Source organism: Sciurus carolinensis, chromosome 13 (assembly GCF_902686445.1).
Source record: "Sciurus carolinensis chromosome 13, mSciCar1.2, whole genome shotgun sequence".
NCBI classification, from domain to species: Eukaryota; Metazoa; Chordata; class Mammalia; order Rodentia; family Sciuridae; genus Sciurus; species Sciurus carolinensis.
The window spans coordinates 69,011,615-69,038,049 of NC_062225.1; the positions used below are offsets into that span (position 1 = coordinate 69,011,615).

General features: G+C 36.7%; 1 protein-coding gene and 1 non-coding gene across 5 annotated transcripts in view; one reads left to right on the forward strand and one right to left on the reverse strand.

Moving 5' to 3' along the window:
• Positions 1-26,114, reverse strand: part of Spast (spastin) — a 58,497-nt gene extending 32,383 nt beyond the window's left edge. Inside the window, exons 1-4 of one of the 4 annotated variants that reach the window (XM_047522472.1) lie at positions 25,433-26,114; positions 12,398-12,481; positions 8,555-8,638; positions 1,014-1,109 (exon numbers count right to left, since the gene is read on the reverse strand). In XM_047522472.1, the coding sequence (XP_047378428.1) occupies positions 1,014-1,109; positions 8,555-8,638; positions 12,398-12,481; positions 25,433-25,847 (679 nt within the window). In that variant the 5' untranslated portion in view covers positions 25,848-26,114. Of the gene's footprint in view, positions 1-1,013; positions 1,110-8,554; positions 8,639-12,397; positions 12,485-25,432 lie in introns of all 4 variants that reach the window. The other 3 variants (XM_047522471.1, XM_047522475.1, XM_047522474.1) reach the window with 3 other exon arrangements.
• On the forward strand, positions 9,969-10,041 carry Trnal-caa (transfer RNA leucine (anticodon CAA)). Its single transcript has one exon. It is a non-coding gene; the product is annotated as a tRNA-Leu (tRNA).
• Positions 26,115-26,435: the final 321 nt, after the last annotated feature.

Here is a 26,435-nt window from a genome sequence, read left to right on the forward strand (position 1 = left end):
GAAAGAATGGGCAAAGGAACACAGTTACTGACTCTGTACTGAAAGACTAAACCACAGTGAGAACTCCTTAAAGAAAGAGGTGAAGTCACAAGAAAAAGAGCTGATGACCAGCTATTTCTTCTCTCCATAGAAATGCATTTACTCGACCTCTTCTCTATTAAAACCCTAAAAGTTGTTAATTATATATATATGAATAAAAAAGGCAGTTGTCTTATAGCCTAACCTAAGGTTTTTCTACTATAATATGATCAAATATTTACTTTAATAAAATTTAAGCCCTGCACATGAAACTACTGCTGAAAAAGTCACCAAAATAAATAGCTGAGAGGGCTGGGGCAGTAGCTGAGTGGTACACTGCAAGTCTAGCAAGCATGAAGCTCTGGGTTCCATCCTCAGCACTGCAAACAAACAAACAACAAAAAAGAAAAACTGAGCTGAAATGTTTGAGTGCCTAGGAAATGAAATTTCTCCCAGTTAAACCAAACCAAACCAAACATTTAATCTTCTACAGGAACTGATACCTAAAAGTTCATGGAAAAAAAGATTAGTCCATAGTAACAATGCTATTATAATATATTTCCTCAATATGTAATACTTCAAATTTTTTCTTAAAATGTTCATGTATAAAATAGAGAAATTATGAAATGCAAAGAAAACTGATACAAGGAAAAATTTAAATGTCTTAAACTTTCACCAAAAAAATTGGTACAGCTATTCATGAAAAAATATAAAAACTTAAAAGACAATAGAAACAAGAATATTTTAAGAGAATGTACACTCCTTTTATAATCTCAAAAATTGGAAGTTGCAAAATATGCAAAAAATGTTTAGAAAAGCTATATTTTATTTGTACATGTTCAAATACACAATCAGTGAGAGATACAGATTTTCAACGCAGCCCTGTGAAAACTAAAAAACAATTCAATCTTCCAATATAAAGGCAAATGTTATCAGGTTAAAGAATACTCTGCATACAAGCTTTTATTATCTTATGTTAGTTAACCTAAACCTACCTGACTGAAGATGTCCATTTCGGCATGTCAAGTTAGTATTGTCATTAAAAACATCCGTTTGTGACTTGGAAAATTGCAAAACTGGTTGCAGCTTCTCTATGCAATAGAGGGGGTTAAAAAAGGACAAATAAACAAAAAGAAAAAAATATAATCAAATAAAATGTGTGTATGAAAATAAAGAATTATTCAAGGTGTTATATAAGGTTGTTTTATGATGCAGTTTTTCCATTCATATAAAAATACTCTTCAAAAATATAATTAGTAAAAACTTAGACATGAAAATAGCAACAGAAATTAACAAGTGAAAGTTTATGTTCAAACTATGACTTCTTCAAATTTGGCAACCTGAACAGATATATACCACTATTACTCCTAGCAAATATTTACTGACTATCTACTATATCCAAATCAATTGGGTTGGGAGAGTATCAGATAAAAAGAAGGATTATGGTCTCTACCATTCATAAACTTATTAAATATAATTGGCAAACAGTATTTTTTTAAAAAAAGGACTAAGTAGCATAGAAGAGATCATTGAAGGGTGTTTATAGAGGAAGTTGGCAATAAGTTGGCTAAGATTCGAAAAGATAAAAAGAAGGGACATTTCAGGAGAGAACAGCACAATGACACAGAAGGAAACTAAAGGGAATATGTAAGAAATACCATATTTGTGACATTTGCAGGCAAATGGATGAAATTGGAGAATATCATGCTAAGTGAGATAAGCCAATCTCAAAAAAACAAAGGACGAATGATATTGCTAATAAGTGGATGATGACACATAATGGGGGGTGGGAGGGGTTACTGTTAGGGTTAGAGTTAGGGTTAGGGAGGGGGGCAAGAATGGAGGAAGGAAGGACTGTATAGAGGGAAAAGAGGGGTGGGGGAGGGAAAAAATAACAGAATGAATCAAACAGCATTACCCTATGTAAATTTATGATTACACAAATGGTATGCCTTTACGCCATGTACAGAGAAACAACATGTATCTCATTTGTTTACAATAAAATAAAAAAAAAAAGAAATGAGAAAAAAAAAAAGAAATACCATATTTGGCTACATAAACTAATATTAAGTCAGTCAAAAAACAAAGGTAATAAAGCAGAGTGGAATAAGCATGCAGAAAAAGTCTGTGTATAGTACCCAACCATTTGTTTAAACATACATGTGCAATTGTGTATGGGAAGATTAACTTTAAACATGAACGGAGGAAACTGGTAATGCAGCTGCCTCTTGGGAGGGGGAAATGGGTGGCTGCTGAATAGCACAAAATGGATGCTATTCACACTTGAATTTTTAAATTTTTTTGTCATGTGTGTATATGGTATACTTTTTAAATGTTATCAATTACAGGATTATTTCAATCCTACCCCCATTTAATAACAAACCCCTCCACTGTCTGGGTCTCTAAGTCTGGCATCTAAAGTCCAAGAAGGTAGCAATTTGATCTTTGCTATTCTACACCACTGTCACACTCTCTTTCTTCCCCATCAGTCAATCTACCATGCTAGCTAATGCAAGCTTTGCTCCACCACTTACTAATAATATGTCCATGCTTTAACCTCATTTTTCTAATAAGTCTCAATGATTAAATAATGTACATAAAGTAGGTACTATGTGCCTCACTCATAAATAAAGGCTCAGTTTTTATCTTGTTTATTTTGCTGAAATATCCCAAGCTCTCGGAACAGTTTATTTTCTTTACTAGCAAGTCACTGAACACATTTAAAAAGGCAGTACAGGGGGTAAGGGTGTAGCTCAGTGATAGAGTGCTTTCCTAGCAAGCACAAGATCCTGGATTTGATCCCCAGAACCACACAAAAAAATTTAAAACCCAAAAAACCAAAACAACAACAACAACAACAAAAAAAAAAAAAAAAAAGAGGGGGGAGCAACTCATGCTTACTAACTCAAACTTTTATTTCTAAGGTCAGACAAGCAGGCGCCATGCTTGGTTTATGGTACAACAACACATGCCTCTGGGACAGGTTAAATAGCAGCTACCCTTTCTACACAAAGCACAAAGTACTGCACACCTTTTGTATCCCAGAACTGGCTGATACAATATACCCTGGAGACTTTTTTTGGTTAGCTAACAGGTAGGTCATTTGATTTTTCTCAATAATACTCTTTAAATTGCCATACTAAGACAAAATCCACTTGTGTTAAGAGCATAAATTAGAAAAAACACTGATTTGTATAAGTTGTCTTTATCAGTTAACATTCTCTTCAATTAAATATGACCAAAAGTTCATATACATTCATGATACAGTAAACAGTAATTAATTTCTTTTCACATTAATTGGGAACAAAAAGTTACAGAACTAAAGTATGAAGAGTTTATATGTGTGGAAACATACACATACACTATAGCAGTACACTGCTACTATGATTCTGATCCAATTCTTTTTTTTTTTTTAAAAAAAGTAAACAACTGGGGATATAGCTCAACTGCACAGCATCTGCTTAACATGCATACATGAGAGCCTGGGTTCAATCCCCAGCACCAACCAACCCCCCTTCCTCCCCCCCAAAAAAACTGTTTCTTTTTAGAACAAATAGGTTTTATAGACTAATTGATTACTTAAATTAAAACAGTGATGGGCTGGGGATGTAGTTCAATGGTAAAGTGGCTGCCTAGCAGTGAACCCTGGGTTCTACCCCCAGTACCACAAAAAATGAAAAAAAGAATTAATTAATTAAAACAGTGATTCCTGACCTCCTCAAACCCAACCCCCATACAATCATCTGTTTGATCTACTTTGAGGGAGAATATTAACATATAACCCTTCTTCTTAAAACCCTTAATGACTTCCAGTTGCCCAGATTGCAGCTCAAGCTCCTTCAAATGATAATCCAAGCCATTATGATCTCCCTCCATCTCCTATGCTGAGTAATCCCTACCTCGTGTCTCCACCAGCACTACATTTCCCAAGTCATCATGCTATTTCTTGCCCAAGTCTTTGTTCAAGCTGCTGCTTCTTTGGGATGTCTTTTCTTGAATTATTTAATAACTTCTATTTTTTTTTAATATCTGCACTTCAGATTTCACTTCTTCTAGATTTTCTCAGACATCTGTTTTCCACCTTTATAAAATATTTGTATATGCCCATCCTACAGTGATGATGATGACTTTTTATTTCTGTTTCTTCGACTGTAAGATCCTTAAACAAGGAATTACAACCAATCTATCGGTAAATTGTTCAGTCTTCGAATATCATAATTCAATTACCTATTACCCATTTTTCTTAATACGTGCTGGTCCAAGCTGCCATCATTTTTCTGGGACTATTGCACAGTGTCCTAACTAATATTCCTGGTTCATTCTTCAGAGACTATACGCAACATGAAAACCAGAGAAATCCTTCTAAAACTTAAGTCAGCTTATACCATTCCTTTCTCCCAATTCCTTGTAGCTGCTCATTTCACAGATCATAAAAGTTCAAATCCTCATGGTGGCCTATCAAGTCCCATGTGTTTTGACTACCTCTGCCGCCATTAGTTCTCTAACCTGATCTATTACACTCTACTTGCACAGTGGCCTCTTTACTGCTTCACAAACATATCAGGTGTGTTCCTTTAAGGAATTGCATGGGCTCTTATTTCTCTCTAAACCATTCTTCTCCTCTTATGTATCTTCCTGGCTACTCATGTCAACTTCACAGTAAGGGATACCCTGACCATCCTGTTCAAAACTAAAAACTCAAAGCACTTCCCGATCTACTCCCACTGTATTTTACTTTTCCTCTACTATGCTGTTTAACTTAATTTTTATGTTATCATGTACTGTCTTCTCCTTGCTGGAATACAAACCCTATGGAGGTGGGATCCTTGTCTATATCCTAAGTGCCTACAACAGAGATCACCACATAGTCATCACCAAGTATTTGCTGAGTTAATAAATTAAGTTTATATCCCCTGGCACTATACCTAGCATAGAACAGAGGGACATAAAAAAAATATTGGTGTTTAATGAAGCTAAGTTTAAAAAACAAGTGTAACCAGCAGGAATATCAAGATGCTAATGCCAAATTATCTTTTTATATAGTTAAGCTTTACCCTAGCTTTCATTATCACTAACCCAAAAATAGATACACAGTTATCAGAGAGGCTGTACCCTCTCAAACCAGTCTGTGAAATTCACAGGATCATTCTCCCCATTCATCTGGTACCACACCTCTGAGAAGCTGATTTTTAACCAACACATAATACACAAAAATGCTTTACTACACAACTATACATAGTTTTTTGTTTGTTTTACTGTTTTTTGGTAGAGTTACTCCCAGGCCTTCTAAGTTCTTGGAAGAAAGGAATATGCTGATGTCTGCTTTTTGATCCACCTTTCTCTATTTTTTTTTTTTTTTGTTCTGGGGTTTGAACCCAGAGGTGCTTTAACACTGTTTAACACTGAGCTACATCCCCAGACCATTTTTTAAATTTTGAGACAGGGTCCAGCTGAGTTGCTGAGCCTGGCCTCCAACTTGTGATATTCCTTCCTCCGTTATCCTCCTGCCTTACTTCTAGATTTTCTGGGATTATAGGCATGTGCCACAACACCTGGTATCTCCTCTCTACTTTTAAAGTAACATCTCTCTCATTTACCTAACATGCACAAGGCTGTAGGTTTGATCCCTAACACTGCAATATACAGGTAATATCTTTCATAAATGCTGTTTTTTGAAGAGGAAAATGGATACATATCCATCTTCAAAACATACAAAGTATTATTTTAATGTCTAGCTTCATGTTGTATCATATATGTATTCTTTTGACCTGTCTTCTAATAATGCAAATAAATTACAAAGTCACACTGAAAAATAAGTATATAATTCAGTTGAGTGTGGTGGTATATGTCTGTAAATAAGTTACTCACAAAACTGAGGCAGAAAGATCTCAAGTTCAAGACCAGCTTGGGCAACTTAGCAAGATACTATCTCAAAATAAAAATGGCTGGGAGCCAGGTGTGGTGGCGCACGACTGTAATCCCAGAGGCTCAAGAGGCTTAGGCAGGAGGATTGAGAGTTCAAAGCCAGCCTCAGTAAAAGCAAGGTGCAAAGTAACTCAGTGAGAACCTATCTCTAAACAAACAACAAAAAAAGGGCTAGGGATGCGGCTCAGTAGTGAAGTGCCTCTGAGTTCAATTCCTTGTACCCACCCAAAAAAATAAATAAATAAAAATGGCTGGGGATGTAGCTCAGAGGTAGAAAACTTGCCTAGTATATGTAAAGTCCTGGGTTTAATTCCCTAAACCAGAAGAGGAAAAATATGTCTATAATCAATGAGATACTTTTATGTTTTATTGTATCAGAACTTTAAAAGATAAAAATTGACTCATTCAATTTGAAACATGTTACAAACTGTTCCATAATCATACTTATTCTGAATCATATATATGACATTTTATACTGAAGGGCTTTATAGCTAAAACACATATAAAGTACCAACTAGAACATTTAGCTATTTTACTGTAACAACCTTTGATATAATATTTTATTATATATTGGGCTGGGGTTGTGGCTCAGTGGTAGAGCACTTGCCTAGCATGTGTGAAGTACTGGGTTCAATGCTCAGTGCCACATATAAAAAAGGGTCAATCAACAACTAAGAAAAAAAAAACACACACCCACAACATTAAAAAATATATATATTTTATTATATATAAACACACGTGATGTATGTGTGTTGCTGGGGATCAAATGCAGGGCCTCACACATGATAGGCAAGCACTGTACCATCAAGCTACACCCACCAGCCCTAATATTTAATTATATTTGGTATATAATAACCTTTATAAAGAAAGAAAAAAGGCAAACCCTGTCAGCCACAGAAGTCAGGGAACACTGTCTTATTAGCCCTCTGAAAGCAAAGTTGCTTTTTTATTTTTTTAAACTTTATTTTATTTATTTTTTTTATGTGGTGCTGAGAATCAAACCCAGTGCCTCACACATGCTAGGCAAGCACTTTACCACAAAGACACAACCCCAGCCCTCAAGGTTGCCTTTTTTTTTTTTTTCCCCCAAGTAAATACGGTTAAAAAAAAAAAAAAACCTACAAATAAAATAAATAAATAAAAATATATATGAATGTTTGAATATTTTTCTACTAAAGCAGGGGAGGTAGATAGATAAAGAAATAAATAAAAACCAACACTATGGGGCTGGAGGTTACTTCAGTGGTAGAATGCTTGCTGATCTTGTGCAAGGCCCTGGGTTTGATCACCAGCACAAACAAAATACCCCCAACATTTTAAAAGTACTTACTACGGATTAGATTCCTTCAATAACAAAATGGTCACAATGTGAGGTAAACATTATCAATCAGACTTATTTAAAATTAGATTTTAAAAAAGGTTCAGATATGCTAAATACCCCAATTCAGAGAGGTAGAAATATATAAGGTCTGCCTTCTTACCAAGTATCTACTATTTTCATCACACCAACGTATAGTCGAATGACAGGTGTGATGGATGTTTGTTCCACTTTGTTTTAAGGGATAGACTTACCTTTAAAATACATTTTTAAAACTTATATCAAGTCAGGTAGAGTGGCACACCTCTATAATCCCAGTGGCTCAGGAGCCTGAGGCAAGAGGATTTCAAGTTCAAAGCCAACCTCAGCAACTTAGTAAGACCCTAAGCAATTCAGAAAGACCCCATCTCTAAATAAAATATAAAAAAGGGCTGCAGATATGGCTCAGTGGTTAAGCATCCCTAGGTTCAATCCCCAGTACCAAAAAACAAAACAGAAAAAAAAAAACAAAAAACTTATACCATCAAATAGAGAAGTAAGTTTCCCTTTCAGTTAATGAATGCCGAAATAACGACAGAATTAAAATGTCATCAGGCCTTAGTCAATTAACTACTGCTCATCTCATAAGATAGAAGAACTACTGATGAACACATATACAGCCATCTATGAAGTTCTATCATTAAAACATTAATATAAACTTTCAATCTAATCAACGTTGTATATCCAACAATTGATTTACAGGAAAGACAGAAAAACATGTTAAAAGACACCATACAGACGTACGCAATGATAGTCAGAATGACAAAGATCTGGTTTCAACACACAAAATGCAAGAAGAAAAGAAAAGCAGGTAGACCGATAGAGTAAACTTTTTCTATAAAAGACCAGGTATTATATATTTTAGGTTTTGAGGATTGTATGATCTCTGGATAGACTATTCCATTCTGACACTATAACAGGAAAGTCACAGATAATAAAGAAATGGAGTGACCATGTGCCCAATAAAACTTTATTTTTATAATAGGCAGCAAGCTGGGTTTAGCCATAGATTGCAGTTTGCCTGCCCCTGGTATGGATAAATCAAGAATGGCCATGAATTGATTAGTATTAAAACTGATGGATACTTAGGAATATTCTTCTTCTGATTTTGTTTATGTTTAGAAACCCTGGATATATTACAAGAAAAAAAAAAGCCTAGGCCACATTTTGCTCACTGATCTATTTTATCTACAATTAAGACATTAAACACACATTTCAAATACATCTCATATCCAATTATACATTAACTGATACCTAGAAGTTGTAAACGATCCTTGGCCATAACCAAATTAGTCATCATTTTAGCTTGAAGTCGTCTAGCTCTTTCACACTGTTCACCTAAAAAAATAAAAAATAAAGAAAAGAATTAAAATATCTACATTTCTCTATTGTTTCCAGATAAAAGATCAACCCGACTAATCTCGAGTCAGTCTTCACAAAGAAATTAATATTTTCAAATAATATCTAATAAATATTAATATTTTTAAATAATATTACTGAAGTCATCTAATGATGGTACTGACCTACTGTGGTTATTATTTCACACACATTTCATGAAACCTATGACATTTCAAAATCTCTGAAACTGGGAATCATTTTATCATCAGTGCCAACTAATGCTATCAACCTGGCTGCATTCATAACAGTTTGTCACTGCCAGTGCATGCACACATCTGTTATAGGCATCAAAACTGTTGTTATAGCTAATTAAGATTAATACATTCTATTCAATAAAATTGAAATTAAAATTCTAATTCCAAAGTAGAAACCGTATCATAGTTCAATTAACAGTTTTTTCTCTTTGAGATACAATAGAAGGTATTTTTTATTTGATGAAATACTGTTTTTCTTATAACAAACTGATTTTCTTCTAATATGCTCCATGTAGTTGACAGCTGCAAATGTATTTGTCACATAATTCACAGTCATATTCATTAGTCTCTGAAAGGTCTAACTGCCTATATTTATTTGTTTTATTCTGCTTTCTTTTATACAGGAGACCAGTAGCTAGAGAAGTAGTCAAAATATGAAAGGGAGAGGAAGAAAACAAGGTAGATATTGGACACATTATAATTATTAAAGATTAACTGATATTAGGTAGTAGAGTCAGCCAGCTAGCCAACAAACATCTATTGAATGGATCCATTCTTAACTGAAAATTTTGTAATATAATATTGTATTTTTTGCTTCTGAATTTATTTATTTTTTTATTTATTTACTTTATTAGAGACAGGGTCTCGCTGAGTTGGTTAGGGCCTCACTAAGTTGCTGAGACTGGGTTTGAACTTGAAATTGCCCTGCCTCAGCCTCTAGAGCTGCTGGAATTAAAGGCATGCACCAATGCACCCAGCCTGCATTTATCTTAGCTATGATAAACTGAAGTACAGTCCTATGCTGCATAATGACATTTTGGTTAACAATGGCTAAACATATGACTACAGTTCCAAAGAAGCTGGTATGAACAAACCTACTTTGTTATTAGTAGTATATGAATATAGTTCACACAGTGTAATAATACTTAATTTCAGATGATTATGCTGTTGGTTTATTTACCATATTGTATACTTTTTTTAGTTTTAAAAAATTTACTACTACACAGGTAGCAGTCCCATATAACTCATGTTTACCATTATCTTTTGACTGTATCAAAAATACATAGAATCAGGCTGGGGATATAGCTCAGTTGGTAGAGTGCTTGTCTCAAATGCACAAGGTCCTGGGTTCAATCCCCAGCACCACCAAAAACAAAAAAACAAAAAAAACATAGAACGATTGGCCTATATCATCCAGGTTTGTGTAAGTATGCTCAGATTGGCCTATATCATCCAGGTTTGTGTAAGTATGCTCAGAGATGTTCACACAATGAGAAAAATTGTGTAATGACACATTTATCGGAGTGTATTCCTGCTATTAAGTAACACATGTCTGTACTTTATTTAACAGTGACACTCATACTACACTACACTCATAGCACATTAAGAATTCAGGCTTAGACATATGTAACTATCAATTATTGTCTGGGCTCACATCATGACTTTATCACTTGCTAGCCAATAGACCTCAAGTAATTTACTTCTCTATACTTCAAGTTATTCATCTGAGAAATAAGGATAATAACAAAAGCTAGAGAGCACTGAGTTATAGTGAAAATTAAGAGATACTGCCTATGAAGCACTTACAAAATGATGCCTGGGCATGTGGTAAAGTATGTAATAAAATATTAGTTATGTATTTAAAGATATTAGATTCTAATTTTATTTATTTATTTAGGTACCAGGGGTTGAACCCAAGGGCACTTAACCACTGAGCCCTATTCGTAGCCCTTTTCATCTTTTATTTTGAGACAGGTCTCAAAAGGTTGCTTATGGCCTCCCAACGTTCCTGAAACTGGCTTTAAACTTGCAATCTTCCTGCCTCAGCCTCCCAAACCGCCAGGATTACAGGAAATGCCATCATGCCTGGCCAAAGTCTAATTTTAATTTGAGGTGATAGAAGATAAGAAATAACTGGTTTGTTTTTTCATTTGTTGTTGTTGTTGTTGTTGTTGTTGTTTTTGGTATTGAGGACTGAACCCAGGGCACTCTACTACTGATATATATCCCCAGTCCTTTTTTAATTTTTTGTTGAGACAGTCTCACTAAATTGACTAGGCTGGCCTCAAACTTGAGATCCTCTTGCCTCAGTCTCTCAGATTGCTGGGATTACAGGTGTGTGCCACTGCACCTAGCTGCCTTTGTTTTAAAAAGCCAAATATAAATCAAAATAAGACATTTACAGTTTATCTTCTAACATACAGTCAAGAAGTACTACCAGGCTGGGAGTGTAGCTAAAAGGTAGAGAACTTGCCTAGCATGTGCAAGGTCCTGGGATAGATCTCCAGCACGGGGGCGCGGGGGGAAGCATTACCCATAAGTACAAAGGGCATTTGTGGATTAACTATTGTTCCTTATCACCTTGACAATGAAGAAAAGACAGGGTTTCAAAAACAGGGCTAAAATAAGGGTTGGGGTTGTGGCTCAGTGATATAGCACTTGCCTAGCATGTGTGAAACCCTGGGTTCAATCCTCAGCACCACTTAAAAAATAAATAATATAAAGATATTGGGTCCATCTACAAAAAAATTTTTTTTTTTTTAAAAAAGGCTAAATACTGATCACCAGTAGTAACTCCAAGAAGGACATAGGTAATGTACTAGTTGTTACCTGAGTGTTATATGTAAACACGACTGTGAACCTTATTTTTAGAATAGGTAATAAACTATATGTCTATCAATATTAATAGTAAATTTAAAAATATTTAGCCGGGTACTATGGTGCATGCTTGTATTTCTAGCAACTCAGAAGTCTGTAGCAGGAGGATCACAAGTTTGAGGGTCTTAAAATAAAAAATAAAAAAAGGGGCTAGGAATGTAGCTAGTATTTAAGTGCCACTGTGGTTCAATCTCGAGTACCTTCCCCCTAACACACACACAAAGGTTAAAAATACATTTATTAAGATAAATAGATTTAAAACCAGGGAAACTGTATACCCCTGCCCACATCCATGGTTTTGTTTTCAGTAGTTTCAGCTACCTATTATCAACTGCAGTCCAAAAATATTAAATGGAAAATTCCAAAATCACACAGATAATAAGCATTAAGTTGTGCCCTGTTCAGAGAAGTAAGATAAAATCTCACCCTGTTCTGGTCTGTCTCACCCAGAACAGGAATCATCCCTTTAAGAAGCCATGCTGAGGGGCTGGGGATATAGCTCAGTTTGTACAGTGCTTGCCCAGCACCGCAAAAAAAAAAAAAAAAAAAAAAAAAGCCATGCTGGGTGGGTGGGGTTGTGTGGCTTAGGGGTAGAGCATTTGCCTAGCATGTGTGAGGCACTGGGTTTCATTCTCATCACTGCATATAAATAAATAGAATAAAGTTCACTGACAACTTAAAAAAAAAAAAAAAAAAAGCCACATTGGCTATCAACATAGTACATATGACTTGGTAATGTCTGCAGTTTCAGGCATCCACTAGGGGCCATGGAAAACATCCCTGGTGGATAAGAGGGGATCACTGTATAATTTGGGATGGCTATAAATAAATATAAACATAACCTTACCTTGTCCTGTAACTATAACAGCTATTCCTTTTTCTAGTTCTTCAATACCTTTCTTATACCATTCCACAGCTTGCTCCTTCTGTCCTGCTTCAGAAATAGAAATCATTATTCGTATGTATCACAAACATGAAGACGTATACCATCTATATCCCAAAGCATATCATTGACGGACAGTACAAGAAAAGTAGGTTGTGATCAAATAAGTTCGAGAAACATTACTATGACGTCTGAGTCCTTTTGACATCTTAATATGTACATGAATCTTCAACAGGGGGAATATAGTCACAGTGTTCTTCAGAATTTTAGAACTCAGAGTCCATTTTTGCTTACTCTGTCTCACTGCATTGATGCTTACAACTACTGAAATGCTATACTAGGAAAATCAAATTTATTTAGGGAAAACATTTTAAATAAATAGTTTATAACATATGTACTGTTGTAAAATGTGATTTCAATAAGTAAGGGAAAAAACACTGTTTAATTATATCCAAATCTTCCCTAATGTGTTCACTGTTGGGTGCCTACTTTCTAAAACAAATTTCTACTTAACATGTGATTGCATCATAAGATTACAAGTGTGGTATTTAGTAGCATATATCTACTTTCTTTGAACCAAGTGACTGGTTTATTTATTTATTATTTTTTTTGCGGTGCTGAGGATTGAACCCAGGGCCTTATGCTTGCAAGGCAAGCACTCTACCAACTGAGCTATATCCCCAGCCCTAAGTGACAGGTTTAAAACATTAATTCTTGTTCCAAGTTAAGCATAAAAAGAACCTAAAAATTCGGCATAGTCAAAATGTGTTTAGGACACATCTATAAACACAAATCTCATTTTTGAAAATTAATTTCTTAGTATGTGGATTCTGCAAAGCCTCATTAGAGGCTAGTAATGGAATACAGTAAAACAAAGGTAGAAATCACTGATTAATACCACCTTTTTCATTTTTTCTCATCTCATGATGCCATTAAACCAAAACAAAGCTGAGTTTGGTGGTGTAAGCCTATAAACCCAGTGGTTCAGGAGGCTGAGGCAGAAGGAGGATCACAGTTCAGCCTTAGCAACCTAGCAAGGCCCTGAGCAACTCAGCAAGATCCTGTCTCCAAATAAAACATTAAAAAGGGGGCTGCAGGGGCTGGGGAGATAGCTCATTTGGTAGAGTACTTGCGTCTCAAGCACAAGGTCCTGGGTTCAATCCCCAGCACCGCAAAGAAAAAAAAAAAAAAGGTGGGGGATTGGGATGTGGCTCAGTGGTTGGGCATCCCTGGTTCAATCCCTAATACCAAATTAAAATAAAATAAATAAATCCAAACAAAAATTTCCATGTTCTTCTTTATAATTTGAAATTTAAAAAATCAATAAACTATCATGAGTGTCTTGATAACATAAAATAAAGGAAAAAAATTTTTAAATAAACACCATATACAACAACTAAAAAATGTTTCTCTTGAGTGTGTACATCCTAACCCTTCATTTAAAAAAAATTTTTTTTAAATGTGGTGCTAAGAATCAAACCCAGTGCCTCACAGATGCTAGGCAAGTGCTCTGCCACTGAGCTACAACCCCAGTCCAAGTCTGCATTTCTTTATCCTGAAAATAAATCACTAACCAGATGGATTTTCTTTTTTTTTTTTTTTTCTTTTTTTGGGGGGTGGTGCTGGGGATTGGACATAGGGCCTTGTGCATTCATAACAGGTGCTTTGCTATTAAGCTACTCTCTGTTTCAATTTCTTCTTCTTCTTCTTCTTCTTTTTTTGCGGTGCTGGGGCCAATTTCTTCTTACAGTATCAACAGTATTTGTGTGCCTGGTATAGAATAAGTGTCCAATAAGTATTCGAAAATGACACATGAAGAAATCATTAAGAGTTTGTTGTAAATCAACTCAAAACATCTGGATGCTCACTTTCCTGTTTTCAATAAAGAAAATATCTGGTTTACATGTATTTGGGCAATCTTAATTTGAAAAAAGGGGAAATAGTATAACAGCATTTGCATTCTGAGTGGTGAAAATATTTGTAAACAATATCATATTTGCTTAAAATTTTAAAAACAAAAGTGAGCCAGTCATGGTGGCACATGCCTGTGATCCCAGCTACCTGAGAGGCTGAGGGCAGGAGATCATAAATTGAAGGCTATCCTGGGCTACTGGAGAGACCCTGCCTCAAATAAAATTAAAAAAGGAAGAGAAATACAAATTAAAACCATGAGGTACCACTACATATCTAAATTCAAAATGTCAAAAAAACAACAACAGGGCTGGGGATACAGCTCTGTTGGTAGAATGCTTTCCTCAAAAGCACAAGGCCCTGGGTTCAATCCCCAGCACTGCAAAAAAGGAAGAGAACATGGCTCAGAAGTGGACTGCATCTGGGTTCAGTCCCCACTACTACAAAAAAGAAAAATAAATAGCCAGGAGTGGTGGCACACACCTGTAATCCCAACGGTTCAGGAGGATGGAAAGTTGAAAGCCAGCCTCAGCAAAAGTGAGGCGCTGAACAACTCACTGAGACCCTGCCTCTAAATACAAAAAAGGGCTAGGCATGTGGCTTAGTAGTTGAGTGCCCCTAGTTCAGTCCCCAGTACCTAAATAAATAAATAAATAAAAAGAGTGGGGAAAAAAATGAATTACACATTTGCCAAAGAACAGACATAAACGACCAATAAACTCATAAAAGATGCCCAAAACCATTAATTGTTAGAAATACAAATTAAAACCATGAGGTACCACTACATATCTAAATTCAAAATGTCAAAAAAACAACAACAGGGCTGGGGATACAGCTCTGTTGGTAGAATGCTTTCCTCAAAAGCACAAGGCCCTGGGTTCAATCCCCAGCACTGCAAAAAAGAAAAAAAAAATAAAAAAATAAAAACAACAACAAAAATTTCTCCAACATTATGAGGCAATGGACCTCTCATATAGTTGCTGATGAGAATACAAAATAGTACAGTCAGCTGGGAAAAGAGTTTGGTACTTTCTTACTATATTAAACATATATTTACCATACAACCAGCTATTCCTTCTTCTACATATTTACCCAAGAGAAATGAAAACATCTAAGATTTGTATAATCAATGTTTATAGCAGCTCTATCGTAGGCACTAAAACTAGAAGCAATCCAGATGTCCATTATTTAGGGAATGAATTAACAAACAGTACAACCACACATGGAATACTACTCAGTAGCAGAAAGGAATAAACTGATAAAGGTAGAAACATGAATGAATTTCAAAAACAAAGTAAAAGAAGCTAGACACAAAGGGCTACATACTGTACAATTCCATTTAAATGTGATGCAGTGAAGATAAAACTATAGGGAGAGATCATATCAGTGATTGCAGGGAGCTGAGGGGACTCACAAGAGAGTACAAGAAAACTTTTGCTGTGAAGAAACATTCAATACTGAGTGGTGTTGGTTACCCAACTACTTATCAAAACTCACTGAACTATACTCTTAAACTGGGTAAATTTTACTGTGCATAACTACCTCAATAAACTTGATTTTTTAAAAAGTGCAATATTCCATGATTTATGTATAAGGATTGATTTGGATTATGATCCCAGAACTAAATTTTTTATTAAAATAGTAAGATAAGAAGAGAAAAACTAGAAGAGTTCTGTTTTAAAAACATCTTTAAGAAGGGACTGGAGTTTCCAAAACAATGAAAATTACCAAAATTTGGAAGAGAGAGACCACTTTGCACCCATTAGAATGGTTACTCTTCTGTTTTTATAATGGTTATTATTTTTAAAAATTATGAAAATATGAAAAAGAAAGAAGCCAACAGAGTCAAGTCTGGCACTCTGAGCACTTTTTTGGGGGGGTATGTACCTATGGAAAATCTGAATTTTTTTATTTGTTCTTTTTAGTTATACATTACAGAATGTATATATATATTTTTTTTTTACAGAATATATTTTGATATATCATATATACATGGAGTATAACTTCACATTTTTGTGCTTGTACATGATGTAGAGTCCCATTGCTCATGTAATTCATATAAGAACACAGGAAAGTTATGTCCCATTTATTCCACTATCTTTCCTATTCCCACCCCCCAACTCCCAGCACTTTTCTACTTGAACTCATCAACAATTCTGAAAGCAAAATTGGCCAACAACTAAGCAGAGCTTTCTACAAACTCACGTAACTAAGTTGACAAAAATTATTCAGAGATGCTCAAGAGAAGCAGCTGTGGCAAAGGACTGTGGTTGGAACCTGTAAATGACTGAAGTTCACATTCAAATTAAATGATTTCAGTCTCTTAAGATAGGGGTTAGCAAACTACAGCCTATAACCTCCAGGGATCATCTTTTCCTCAATTTAAGGCAAAAAAAAAAAAAAAAAAAAAAAAAAAAAAAAAAAAATCAAATCTTCCAAAGGTTTCCTGTGCAAAAGTTTTCAGTTACTTTAATATAGTTCCCAACAGTTCCTAGTTTTCCATATACATTTTCCTCTTACCCAACAACGACTAATAACTCATACTCAAACCATCAGACTACATCAAATCAAGAAAGAACTGGGATGCCAGGAACTTACAACTACTTCATGTTGCAGTTTAAAATTATTAACCAATATGAAGTATAAATGAACTACATTATCTGAGGCAGGAGTTACCAAACTATGGTCCAAAATTCAAATCCAGTCACATAAAACCTCTATACATGGCAGAATTGAATAGTTGTTTAAAATATTTATAAATGGCTCAACAACATAAAAACAACTAAATTTTAAAATGGACAAAGGTGGCTGTGTGGCTCAATGGTAGAGCTCTTTCTTAGCATGCACAAAGCCCTGGGTTTGATTCCCCATGCCACTAACATGTACTCTGCGCGCGCGCATACGCGCACACCCACCCACCCACACACACGACTTGAATTGACAGTTCTCAAAATAAGACACACAAATAGCCATTAATCACATGAAAAGATGCCCAAGTTACAAGTCAAATGATACCACTTATTATTAGGGAGGCTATTAAAAAAAAAAAAAAAAAAAGCGAGGAGTGGTGGTACACACATATAATCCCAGCAACTTGGGAGGCTGAGGAAGAATAATCACAAGTAATATTAGGTCAGCAAGGGCAATTTAGGGAGATAATCAAACTTAGCAATACCCTGTCTCAAAACAAAAAATAAAAAGGACTGGGGATATAGAAAAGTGCCCCTGGATTTAGTCTCAAGTACCAAGAAAAGTTCCATAAAATGGAATATAAAAAATGTGGAGAAAATGGAACCTTTGTTTGCTGCCAGTGGGAAAGGAAAATGGTATATCCTTATGGAAAAGTACGAAAATTCTTTGAAAAGTTAACACAGAATTGTCATATGATCCAGTAATCCCACTCAGAGATTACACACCCAAAGAACTGAAAGCAGGCCTCAAACCAATACTTATACACTGGTTATATACTGATATTCATAGCAGGATTACCTTTATTACAAGGGAACGGCCTAAATGTCCAAATATGAATAAACAAAATGTATACATAGATGACAGAATATTATTCAGCCTTAAAAAAAAAAAAGAATGATAATCCGATAATTGCTAAAATAAGGATGAACCTTGAAAATACGCTGCTAGGCACAATGGCATATGCCTATAATCTCAGCAACTCAGGAGGCCAAGTAAAGAGGATCACAAATTTGAAGTCAGCCTCAGCAACTGAGCAAGGCCCTAACTAATTTAGCAAGACTCTGTCTCAAAATAAAAAATAAGCTGGGCACAGTGGCACACACCTATAATCCCAGTGGCTCAGGAGGCCGGTGCAAGAGGGTCACTAAACAACTTAGTGAGACCTACCTCTAAATAAAAATATGAAAAAGGGCTGGGGATGTGGCTCAGTGGTTGAACACCTCTGGATTCAATCCCCAGTACCAAAAAATAAATAAATAAAAAATAAAAATGACTAAGGCTCAGTGGTAAAGTGCCCCCCCACAACCTCCAGTACCCCCCAAAAATAGTTATTCCTCCCAAAAAAAAAGTTATATGAACTAAACTAGACACAAAATGATAAAATACGACTCCACCTACGACAGAAAATAGAAGAGAGGTTACCAGAAACTGGGAAAGGGAAAAGAGGGAGCACTTACTGGGAAGTTATTGTTTAAAGGGTAGAGTTTCTGTCTGGATGATGAAAAAGTTACAGAAATGGACAGTGGTGATGGTTATACAACACTGTGAATGTCCTTAATGCCAGTGAACTGTACACTTAAAATGATGAACTTTATGTTATGTATATTTTACTACTATAATAGTTTTTTAAAAGACAAATGACCCTTCATAGGCAGTTGGCTGACCCTTGGCAAATACCGATGAAAATGACCCATGGCAACATGTGACATCATTGATTTATCTAACCAGGATAATGTTGAGCACATGAAGAACACATACCAGACGAGTTCATTTATAAAGCTCAAGATCAGCAAAATTAAGCCAGGCACACATTTGGAATCTCAGCAACTTGGGAGGCTAAGGCAGGAGAATTGCAAGTTTAAGGCCAGCAACAGCAAATTAGCAAGGTCCCAAGCAATTTATTGAGACCCTGTCTCAAAATTTTAAAAAGTAAATAAATAAAAAGGGCTGAGGGTTGGGGATATAGCTCAGTTGGTAGAGTGCTTGCTTTGCATGCATAAGGCCCTGGGTTCAATCACCAGCAACACACACACACACACACACACACACACACACACATACACACAAGGGAACTGGGGATGTGGCTTGGTTAAGTACCCCGGGTTCAATCTCCAGTACCAAAATAATTAATATTACAATAAAATAAAAAAGGGTTAGAGTATAGTTCAGTGGTAGAGCACTGTGGGTTTAACTCCCAGTACTATAAAAATAAATTTAAAAATCTGGGGATTTAACTCACTGGTAGAATGCCCTTGGTTTTAATCCACAGTACCAGGAAAAACAAAAACAAAAAACAAACAAGCTATATCCCAACTTGTATATTTATTATGGGTAATGGACAGTTTTAATATTCTTCTGTGTACTTTCTGTATTTTCCGAATTCTGTAACAAGAGCTTATATTTATGTGTGAGTACAAAAAAAATCCACTTTTAATTTTTGATAATATAAACCTGGGATACTAAATTAGAAGTGAGGATAGAGGAAGAATTCTGATTTTTTAAAAATTTCTACAGGTCACAAATAGCACAAGTATTTTGTCACTGCAGACATTTCTTCCCCAAACCTCATTTATGCTGCCACTGCATTCTAAAAAGAGTAAAAGAAACTAGTTTCAAGGTTTATCAATGTTCTAACATAACCTCTAGAGGCTCTAATCTTAAAAGGACTGCCCAATAAATAATAGTTCCTAATTACTGAGGACCTACTATGCTTAGGCACTTAGCACTTTACAAACATTATCTTACACAGTAACTTGCCTTATCTTATATAATCAGGATTCAAATGTCAATTTGGATAGGTACTGCAAGTGAAAAAGGGTAAATCAGACCTCAAAGCTGAGAAAGAAAAAGCAGGTTCCAACATCCAGGAGCTGGCCAAGTAATTAGCTAGGCCTTGGTATAAGTAGGAGCTGATCTGCCATTTATGGCCAGTAATTACTGAACAATTTCACAGAATATCAACATCAGACAAGTCCACTTACGATGGTGATGGAACTCTTTATCACTCTCTAATCATGTTTAAACACAGACAAAATATAAACATTGTGTAATCCATGAAATACTGGACATGTTGTCCCTCTTCCAGCTATGAGACCCTTGCTTCTTAATCAATCGTAACTTCAGCCCTCACATTAGTCTTTCTTCCTTGTAGATCGAATTTAAAATCTAAACATAGAATTATTACCAGTTCCTGACAGTACCCACTCTAGAGCAAAACCTTGCTTCCTTTAATTCCTCCTTGATATCACCTAATATAAGCCCAAATCCTATAAGATCTTCCTAGTACCACGGTTCCACATGATGTGTGGAATGAGTAACAAACCCCACTTGTTCAACTACAGGTGTGATCCTGGCAATCACTGACTGGAGAACACTGACAAAATCCATTTAACAACAATAGTTAAGGGATAGGAATATGAATTTCAGAGGCAGAGTGCTTGCCTACCACAACCACAGCTCTGGGTTCAATATTCAGTACCATAAAAACAAAAAACAAAACATAATCTCTAACTTAGCATAAAATATATGAAGAGGAGCAGAAAAGATGTGAATAAGTATGGCATGTCTATGCTAAACTTACATAGCTGCAAAATTCTAACAGTCTCTAAGAAAATTGTAGATTTTGAAGTTTTTGTTTCCTCACTTATCAGACTGAACAATCTCTGGATGTGATTTGTGCTTAAGACTTTTTGTTCTATAGGAAGTCTGGTGTAAGCAGTTAATTCACAAAGAGGAAAAAATGCCACATCTGCATATTAATACCTTCACTGGCTTGGCAGGACTACTATGGGTCAAAAATAAAGAAAACTAGTATAGAAAAGTAGATAATCTATACTTTGCCAGAAATCCAAACCACTATTAGGGTAAGTTAGAGGAACAGATGCAAGAAGGATTAGGTGAGGCCATTCTTCAATAACTTAGTATCCATTTACTGACTATCCCTTAATTGTCATCAAGACAACTAACAATAATCTTGTGAATCCAGATACCAGGTGAGTTTATAGGTTTAACTGTACTCAACATTGAGAAAACTATAAACTGCAATAAAAAGAACAGCTAGAAACAGAATAAGGTATAAAGTCCCTAAGAGTGGCTATCTTTTTCTCTCTTTAGTGCAAATGCTACTAAATATTTTTGATGAGAAATGTGAAATGTATTTAATAAAAAGTAATGTCATTTTTTTGAAAAAGGTTATTTCCATGTCTAATTATCAGATTAATTCTTTTCTTATTCTAATCAAGGAAACTTTAAAGCAGAATCATTAAGTCCAAGAAAATTAGGTCTGAAATCAAATTCTTTCAAAATGGTTGATATATAGCAATTTTCAGGAGTAAAGTTACCAAACAAGATACTTCTGATTTCTACTCACTATCTTCTTAGTAAAATAGATGTTATATAGGCATTTTATATTAAATAAAGTACAAAGTTGGATACAGAATTTTAAAATTATGGCAAGTAATTTTTTAATGTCTGCTGTCTTAAATATGTGTGTGTGTCTTAAAACTGACTAGAAATAAACAGAATTTTATTTAGACAATTTGGGTTTTTTTGGTACTGGGGGGGCCTAAACCCAGGGGTACTTAACCACTGAACTACATCCCCAGCCCTTTTTTATATTTCATTTAGAGACAGAATCTTGCTGAGTTGCTTAGGGCCTTGCTAAGTTGCTACGGCTGGCTTTGAACTCACAATCATCCTGCCTCAGCCTCCCAAGCTGCTGGGATTACAGGTACACAACTATGCCCGGCCAATTTCTGTTCTTGATGCTACAGATTCTTCAGTCCCACAAACTGAGAAATTGGCTCATTCTTACATAAAACTTTCTGGACCCTTACTGTTAAGTATTACAAACTTAAGAAACTGAACCACACTTTTTGAACTTCCACCACTGTATTACCCAGGAGATCTCACATTTGTCTATCGGTAGATGGCATGGAAAACATGTGAGGGTACATTCTAGTTAATCAAAGAACCACTATTATAACCTCCTCTTTTTCTCCAAGTATTCCAAGGAGCCCTTTAATAGAATTACAAAATGGAAAACATGGTCAGTATAAAATCAAAAGTATATTATGGGGCTGGGGATATAGATCAGTCGGTAGAGTGCTTGCTTCACAAGCAGGCCCTGGGTTCAATTCCCAGCACCCAAAAAAAAAAAAAAAAAAAAAAAGTATATTATGAGTCTGTTCACCTAAACTGTTCCTGGTTCTGCTGAGTCCACTCTTTAAATTTGTTTCTCCATATATAAAATGGAAGGGGTTCAACAATATCTACAAAATTATTTCATTCCTTGAGAAAAATGATATGTAATACACATAAAATATATCTGAATTCTTATTAAATACCTCACATCTTGCTGAAGAGGAAATAAATTTCTCAAATATCTAGATTGCAGAGCGGTGCAAGTTAACTGATCTCCAATAAATATTTGCAATAATGGACTTCATAAATCATTAAGCAAATTGAATTTGCTATGCTATTCCTCTTTTTTAAAATAGTTTGGTTTCAAATTAAGAGCTTTATTAAAATCCAGTTTCAAAGCTGAAAATGCAACAATAGCATTCAATATAAACAGTCACCACATAAACCATGTTTATATACTACTTTATAAAAATTAAATTTAATTTGGAATGTATCATTCCAAGACTGCCTATCCAATTCTATTTCTTCACACATTATTTTATGCAGTGGGAAAGGAGAATTAAATTATCTTGGAAATAAGTTTTGCATTGTCAAGGACAGCTAAAAGGCAAAGCTACTTGAAAGGTGAACTCTCTTTCAACTACTAGATTAAGGCTTTAGCCTTTTGTACTTTAGTACAAAAATTTCCAACCTGCTAAAAGAAAAAAATTAGAAGCAAACTATGACAATATAGGCTTAGTTTTATTTCATTTTTAAAGGAAAATGAATATATGATTTAATTTGTTTCAGTTGGTCCCCTTTTCCCCCCAGGTATTGGGAATTGAATGCAGGATCTCATGCATACTGGGTTAAGCTCTACCATTGAGCTACACCCAGGTAAAATAATCTACTATTAAACATATTCCACAATTTTAAAACATCTTTTGCTCTAGATGAGTAAGTTCAGAGAACTCTACAGAAATACAATAAAACAGCACTTCTCTAGGAGGGAATGATGGTGCCCTTCTTCGTATTTCCCAAGAGAGATCCTTGGATGTTGCTAAGAGGTAGTGAAGAAGAGAGCAGTTAACCAAAATAGTCCCCCAACAAACACAGTATTCTTCTCTTAAATGTGTCTACTATCTTGAACTCAACCTCTACTCTGTTCTCAAGACTCCAAAACCATGAATATCTGCTTTATCCCTATAGTCCTCTTTTGAGTACCATGCCCCACAAAGGAAATAGGTTTTGACTAGACTGAAATTCCAAAATAGTTCCTGGCACTGGTAGTGGAGAAAGACACTAGGAATAAACTGTTTTATTTTTAGCTAATGTACAATGTAAATGAATACCCTAATTGAGGTCTGGTGAAAAGGTAGGTTATTTTGAGGGAGAAATGAAGCAAGATCTCAGAATATTGGAGTTAAGGATAAAAGAAGAGATTATGTTATAATACTTTTTCTAATTTCATTCATCATTTCCCATAACAAGTTTTTCATTAGCTATTAGCACAGGTTTGGAATAACCTGCTTTAATTTTTTTCCCCCCATACTAGGGATTGAACAGGGCCTGACTTATGCTAGGCAAGTGCTCTATCAATGAGTGTATCCACTGCCCCTGCTTTAATCTCCTGAGCCTCAGTTTCCTCCTCTGTAAAATGCTGGTATCAATACTATCTTCATTTCATGGGGTTAACTGTGAGGATTAAATAACACATGCAAAGTTGACAGCACAATGCCTAATACAGAGAATTAAAAGAAGAAAAAAAAGAAAAAAAAAAAAAGCTAATGAAACCTGAAGGATGTAGTAGTCTTGCTTTCATTTAGAAACATAAATCTATGCAAATTCAAGTCTAGCCTCAGCAACTAATCAAGAACCTGCCTCTAACTAAAAAAAATTTAAAAGGCTGAGGTGTAGCTGAGTGGGAAAGCATCCCTGGGTTCAATCTCCAGTACCAAATAATAATAATAATAAATTTTTAAAAATAAAATAAATTGGGACTGGGGTTGTGCTCGGTGGTAGAGTAATTGCCTGGCACCTGTGAGGCACTGGGTTCAATCCTCAGCACCACATAAAAATACTAAATAAAGACATTGTGTTCATCTACAACTAAAATGAATAAATAAATAAATAAAACAAGGGTTAAAAATTACACTTCAAAGTAAAAAGAAAAGAAAGAAAAAGAAACATAAATCTGTCAGGCATGCTAGCCTACACCTATAACCCCAGCAACTCAGGAGACTAAGGTAAAAGGATCACAAGTTGGAGGCCAGCCTCAGCAATTTAGCAAAACCCTGTCTCAAAATAAAAATTAGAAAGAACTGGAGATGTAGCTCACTAGTAAAGCACCACTGGATTCAATCCCTGGTACCAAACATAATAATAGAAACATAAACCTGTGTTTTGGGTTCTGTTGAAAAATATGTATTAATTTATCCAACTCATTCATTTAACATTTCAACTTAGAAACTTAAAGGTTACTTGGAATATTGATTTAATAAAATCAAAGCAACAAGGGGCAATAGTTTTATGCTAAAATACAACTATATTGATGACTGTCATGAAACAAAATGCAAATTCAGCTGTAATCACAACCAAGTATTCCCTTGAAATTAAATAATTTGTTCTTTTTATCCTGACACTACAGTACTCTGCTTTCACTAAAACCCTATAACAAGACACAACTTCGGTATCAAAAACGTTTTGGAAGCCGGGCACGGGGGCACATGCCTGTAGTCCAAGCGACTCCGAAGGCTGAAGCAGGAGAATTCCAAGTCCAAGGCTAGCCTCAGCAATTTAGCAAGGCCCTAGGCAACTTAGCGAGGCCCTAGATAATTTACCGAGATCCTGTCTTAATTAAAAGGACTGGAGACGTGCCTGGATGGTTAAGCACCTCTGGATTAATCCCTGGTACAAAAAAAGTAAAGAAAGAGACCTTTTGGAAACCTGGCTCAGAGAAGTCACAGTCTACAGTGCTAGAAAAGATCCGTGGGATCACTCTAAGACAACTGTCACTGTCACCAGCTTGTCTGGGTGTCTCATAAGGACTTGGGTCATGCAGAAGTGTAGGGAGAAGGCTGGTGTCGGTAACAAAGTCCATAGCTGGGTGCACTGAAAGGGGAGAGGATTAACTGAGAACCGTGAAAGATGAAGGTCTGATGTGCGGGGACTCAAGAGTCCCGGAGCGGATCAATTCTGGGGATGCACCGCCCCTCCCGCAGGAAAGGGACGCAGGTGTTGCCTTCCCTGAACCACCGCCCCGCAACCCCCAGTTACCTTTCTCGTCCTCATCGATGCGCAGGGCAATGGAGATGTACTCGAAGGCCTGTTTGTGGAAGGCCCGGACGTGCTCGGCCTCGCCGCCCGGCGCTGGGGCGGGGGGCGAGGCCGAGGCTGGCGCCGGCGCGGCCCGGGAGCTCCTCTTGGCGGCCATGAGGGCGCGGGAGAAGCGCTGGCAGAGCCACACGAAGAGGAGCCCCAGGTGGAAGGCCACCAGACGCAGCAGCGCGAAGCCTACAAAGAGCGGGTAGGAGAAGTAATACAGGTTCCGCTTATGCGGCGACCGGGGCGGAGGGGCCGGCCCGGCGGCGTGAGGGGCGGGAGCCAGGCAGGAGGGCGGAGGCCTCGGAGGCACCGGGCTGCTGGGGCCGCCGGAGCCTTTCTTCTTCCCTCGTCCACCCGGAGAACTCATTCACAGCGCCCACTGCCGCGGCCGCCATAACCCGCCTCCCGCAGACCGACGGCGACCAAGCGGCGGCGGCGGCCAATGCGTCGGAGAGGGCCACGGACCCCCGCGCACCGGCGGGTCCCAGGAGCTCGACACCTCCACGCGCTGCCCGCCGGCCCCGCCCCTTTCTCCTTCCCCGGCCAGAAGCACAACCCTTTCTGCGCTTCCAGCGCTCGGTGACTCCAGCCCCTCCCTTTCTCTGTCCTCTGACTCCTGCGAGCTGCGAGCGGCGGCCGCGCACGCGCACGTCCTCCTGTGTCTTTCTTCAGCGCGCGTTCACGCTGCCGTCTTTGTTGACCTGGAGATCTGTGCGCATGTGCAGCTTCCTCCTTTCTACTTCTTCCCCGGGGAGCTACGGTTCACGACTTGTAGTTCCGCCCGCGTTGGTCTTGAGCCCCAGAACCTTGTCCAACTTCGCAGATGCTGTGGGCTGGGAGTAGGGAACCTTGGTAATCAACCCCCAAAGCGCGATTTGCGACTTGTGATGACTCGCCTAGTTCGCAGGACTAACTCACGGTGTTATTGTTTTCAATTTTCCTTTCGTAATTTTCT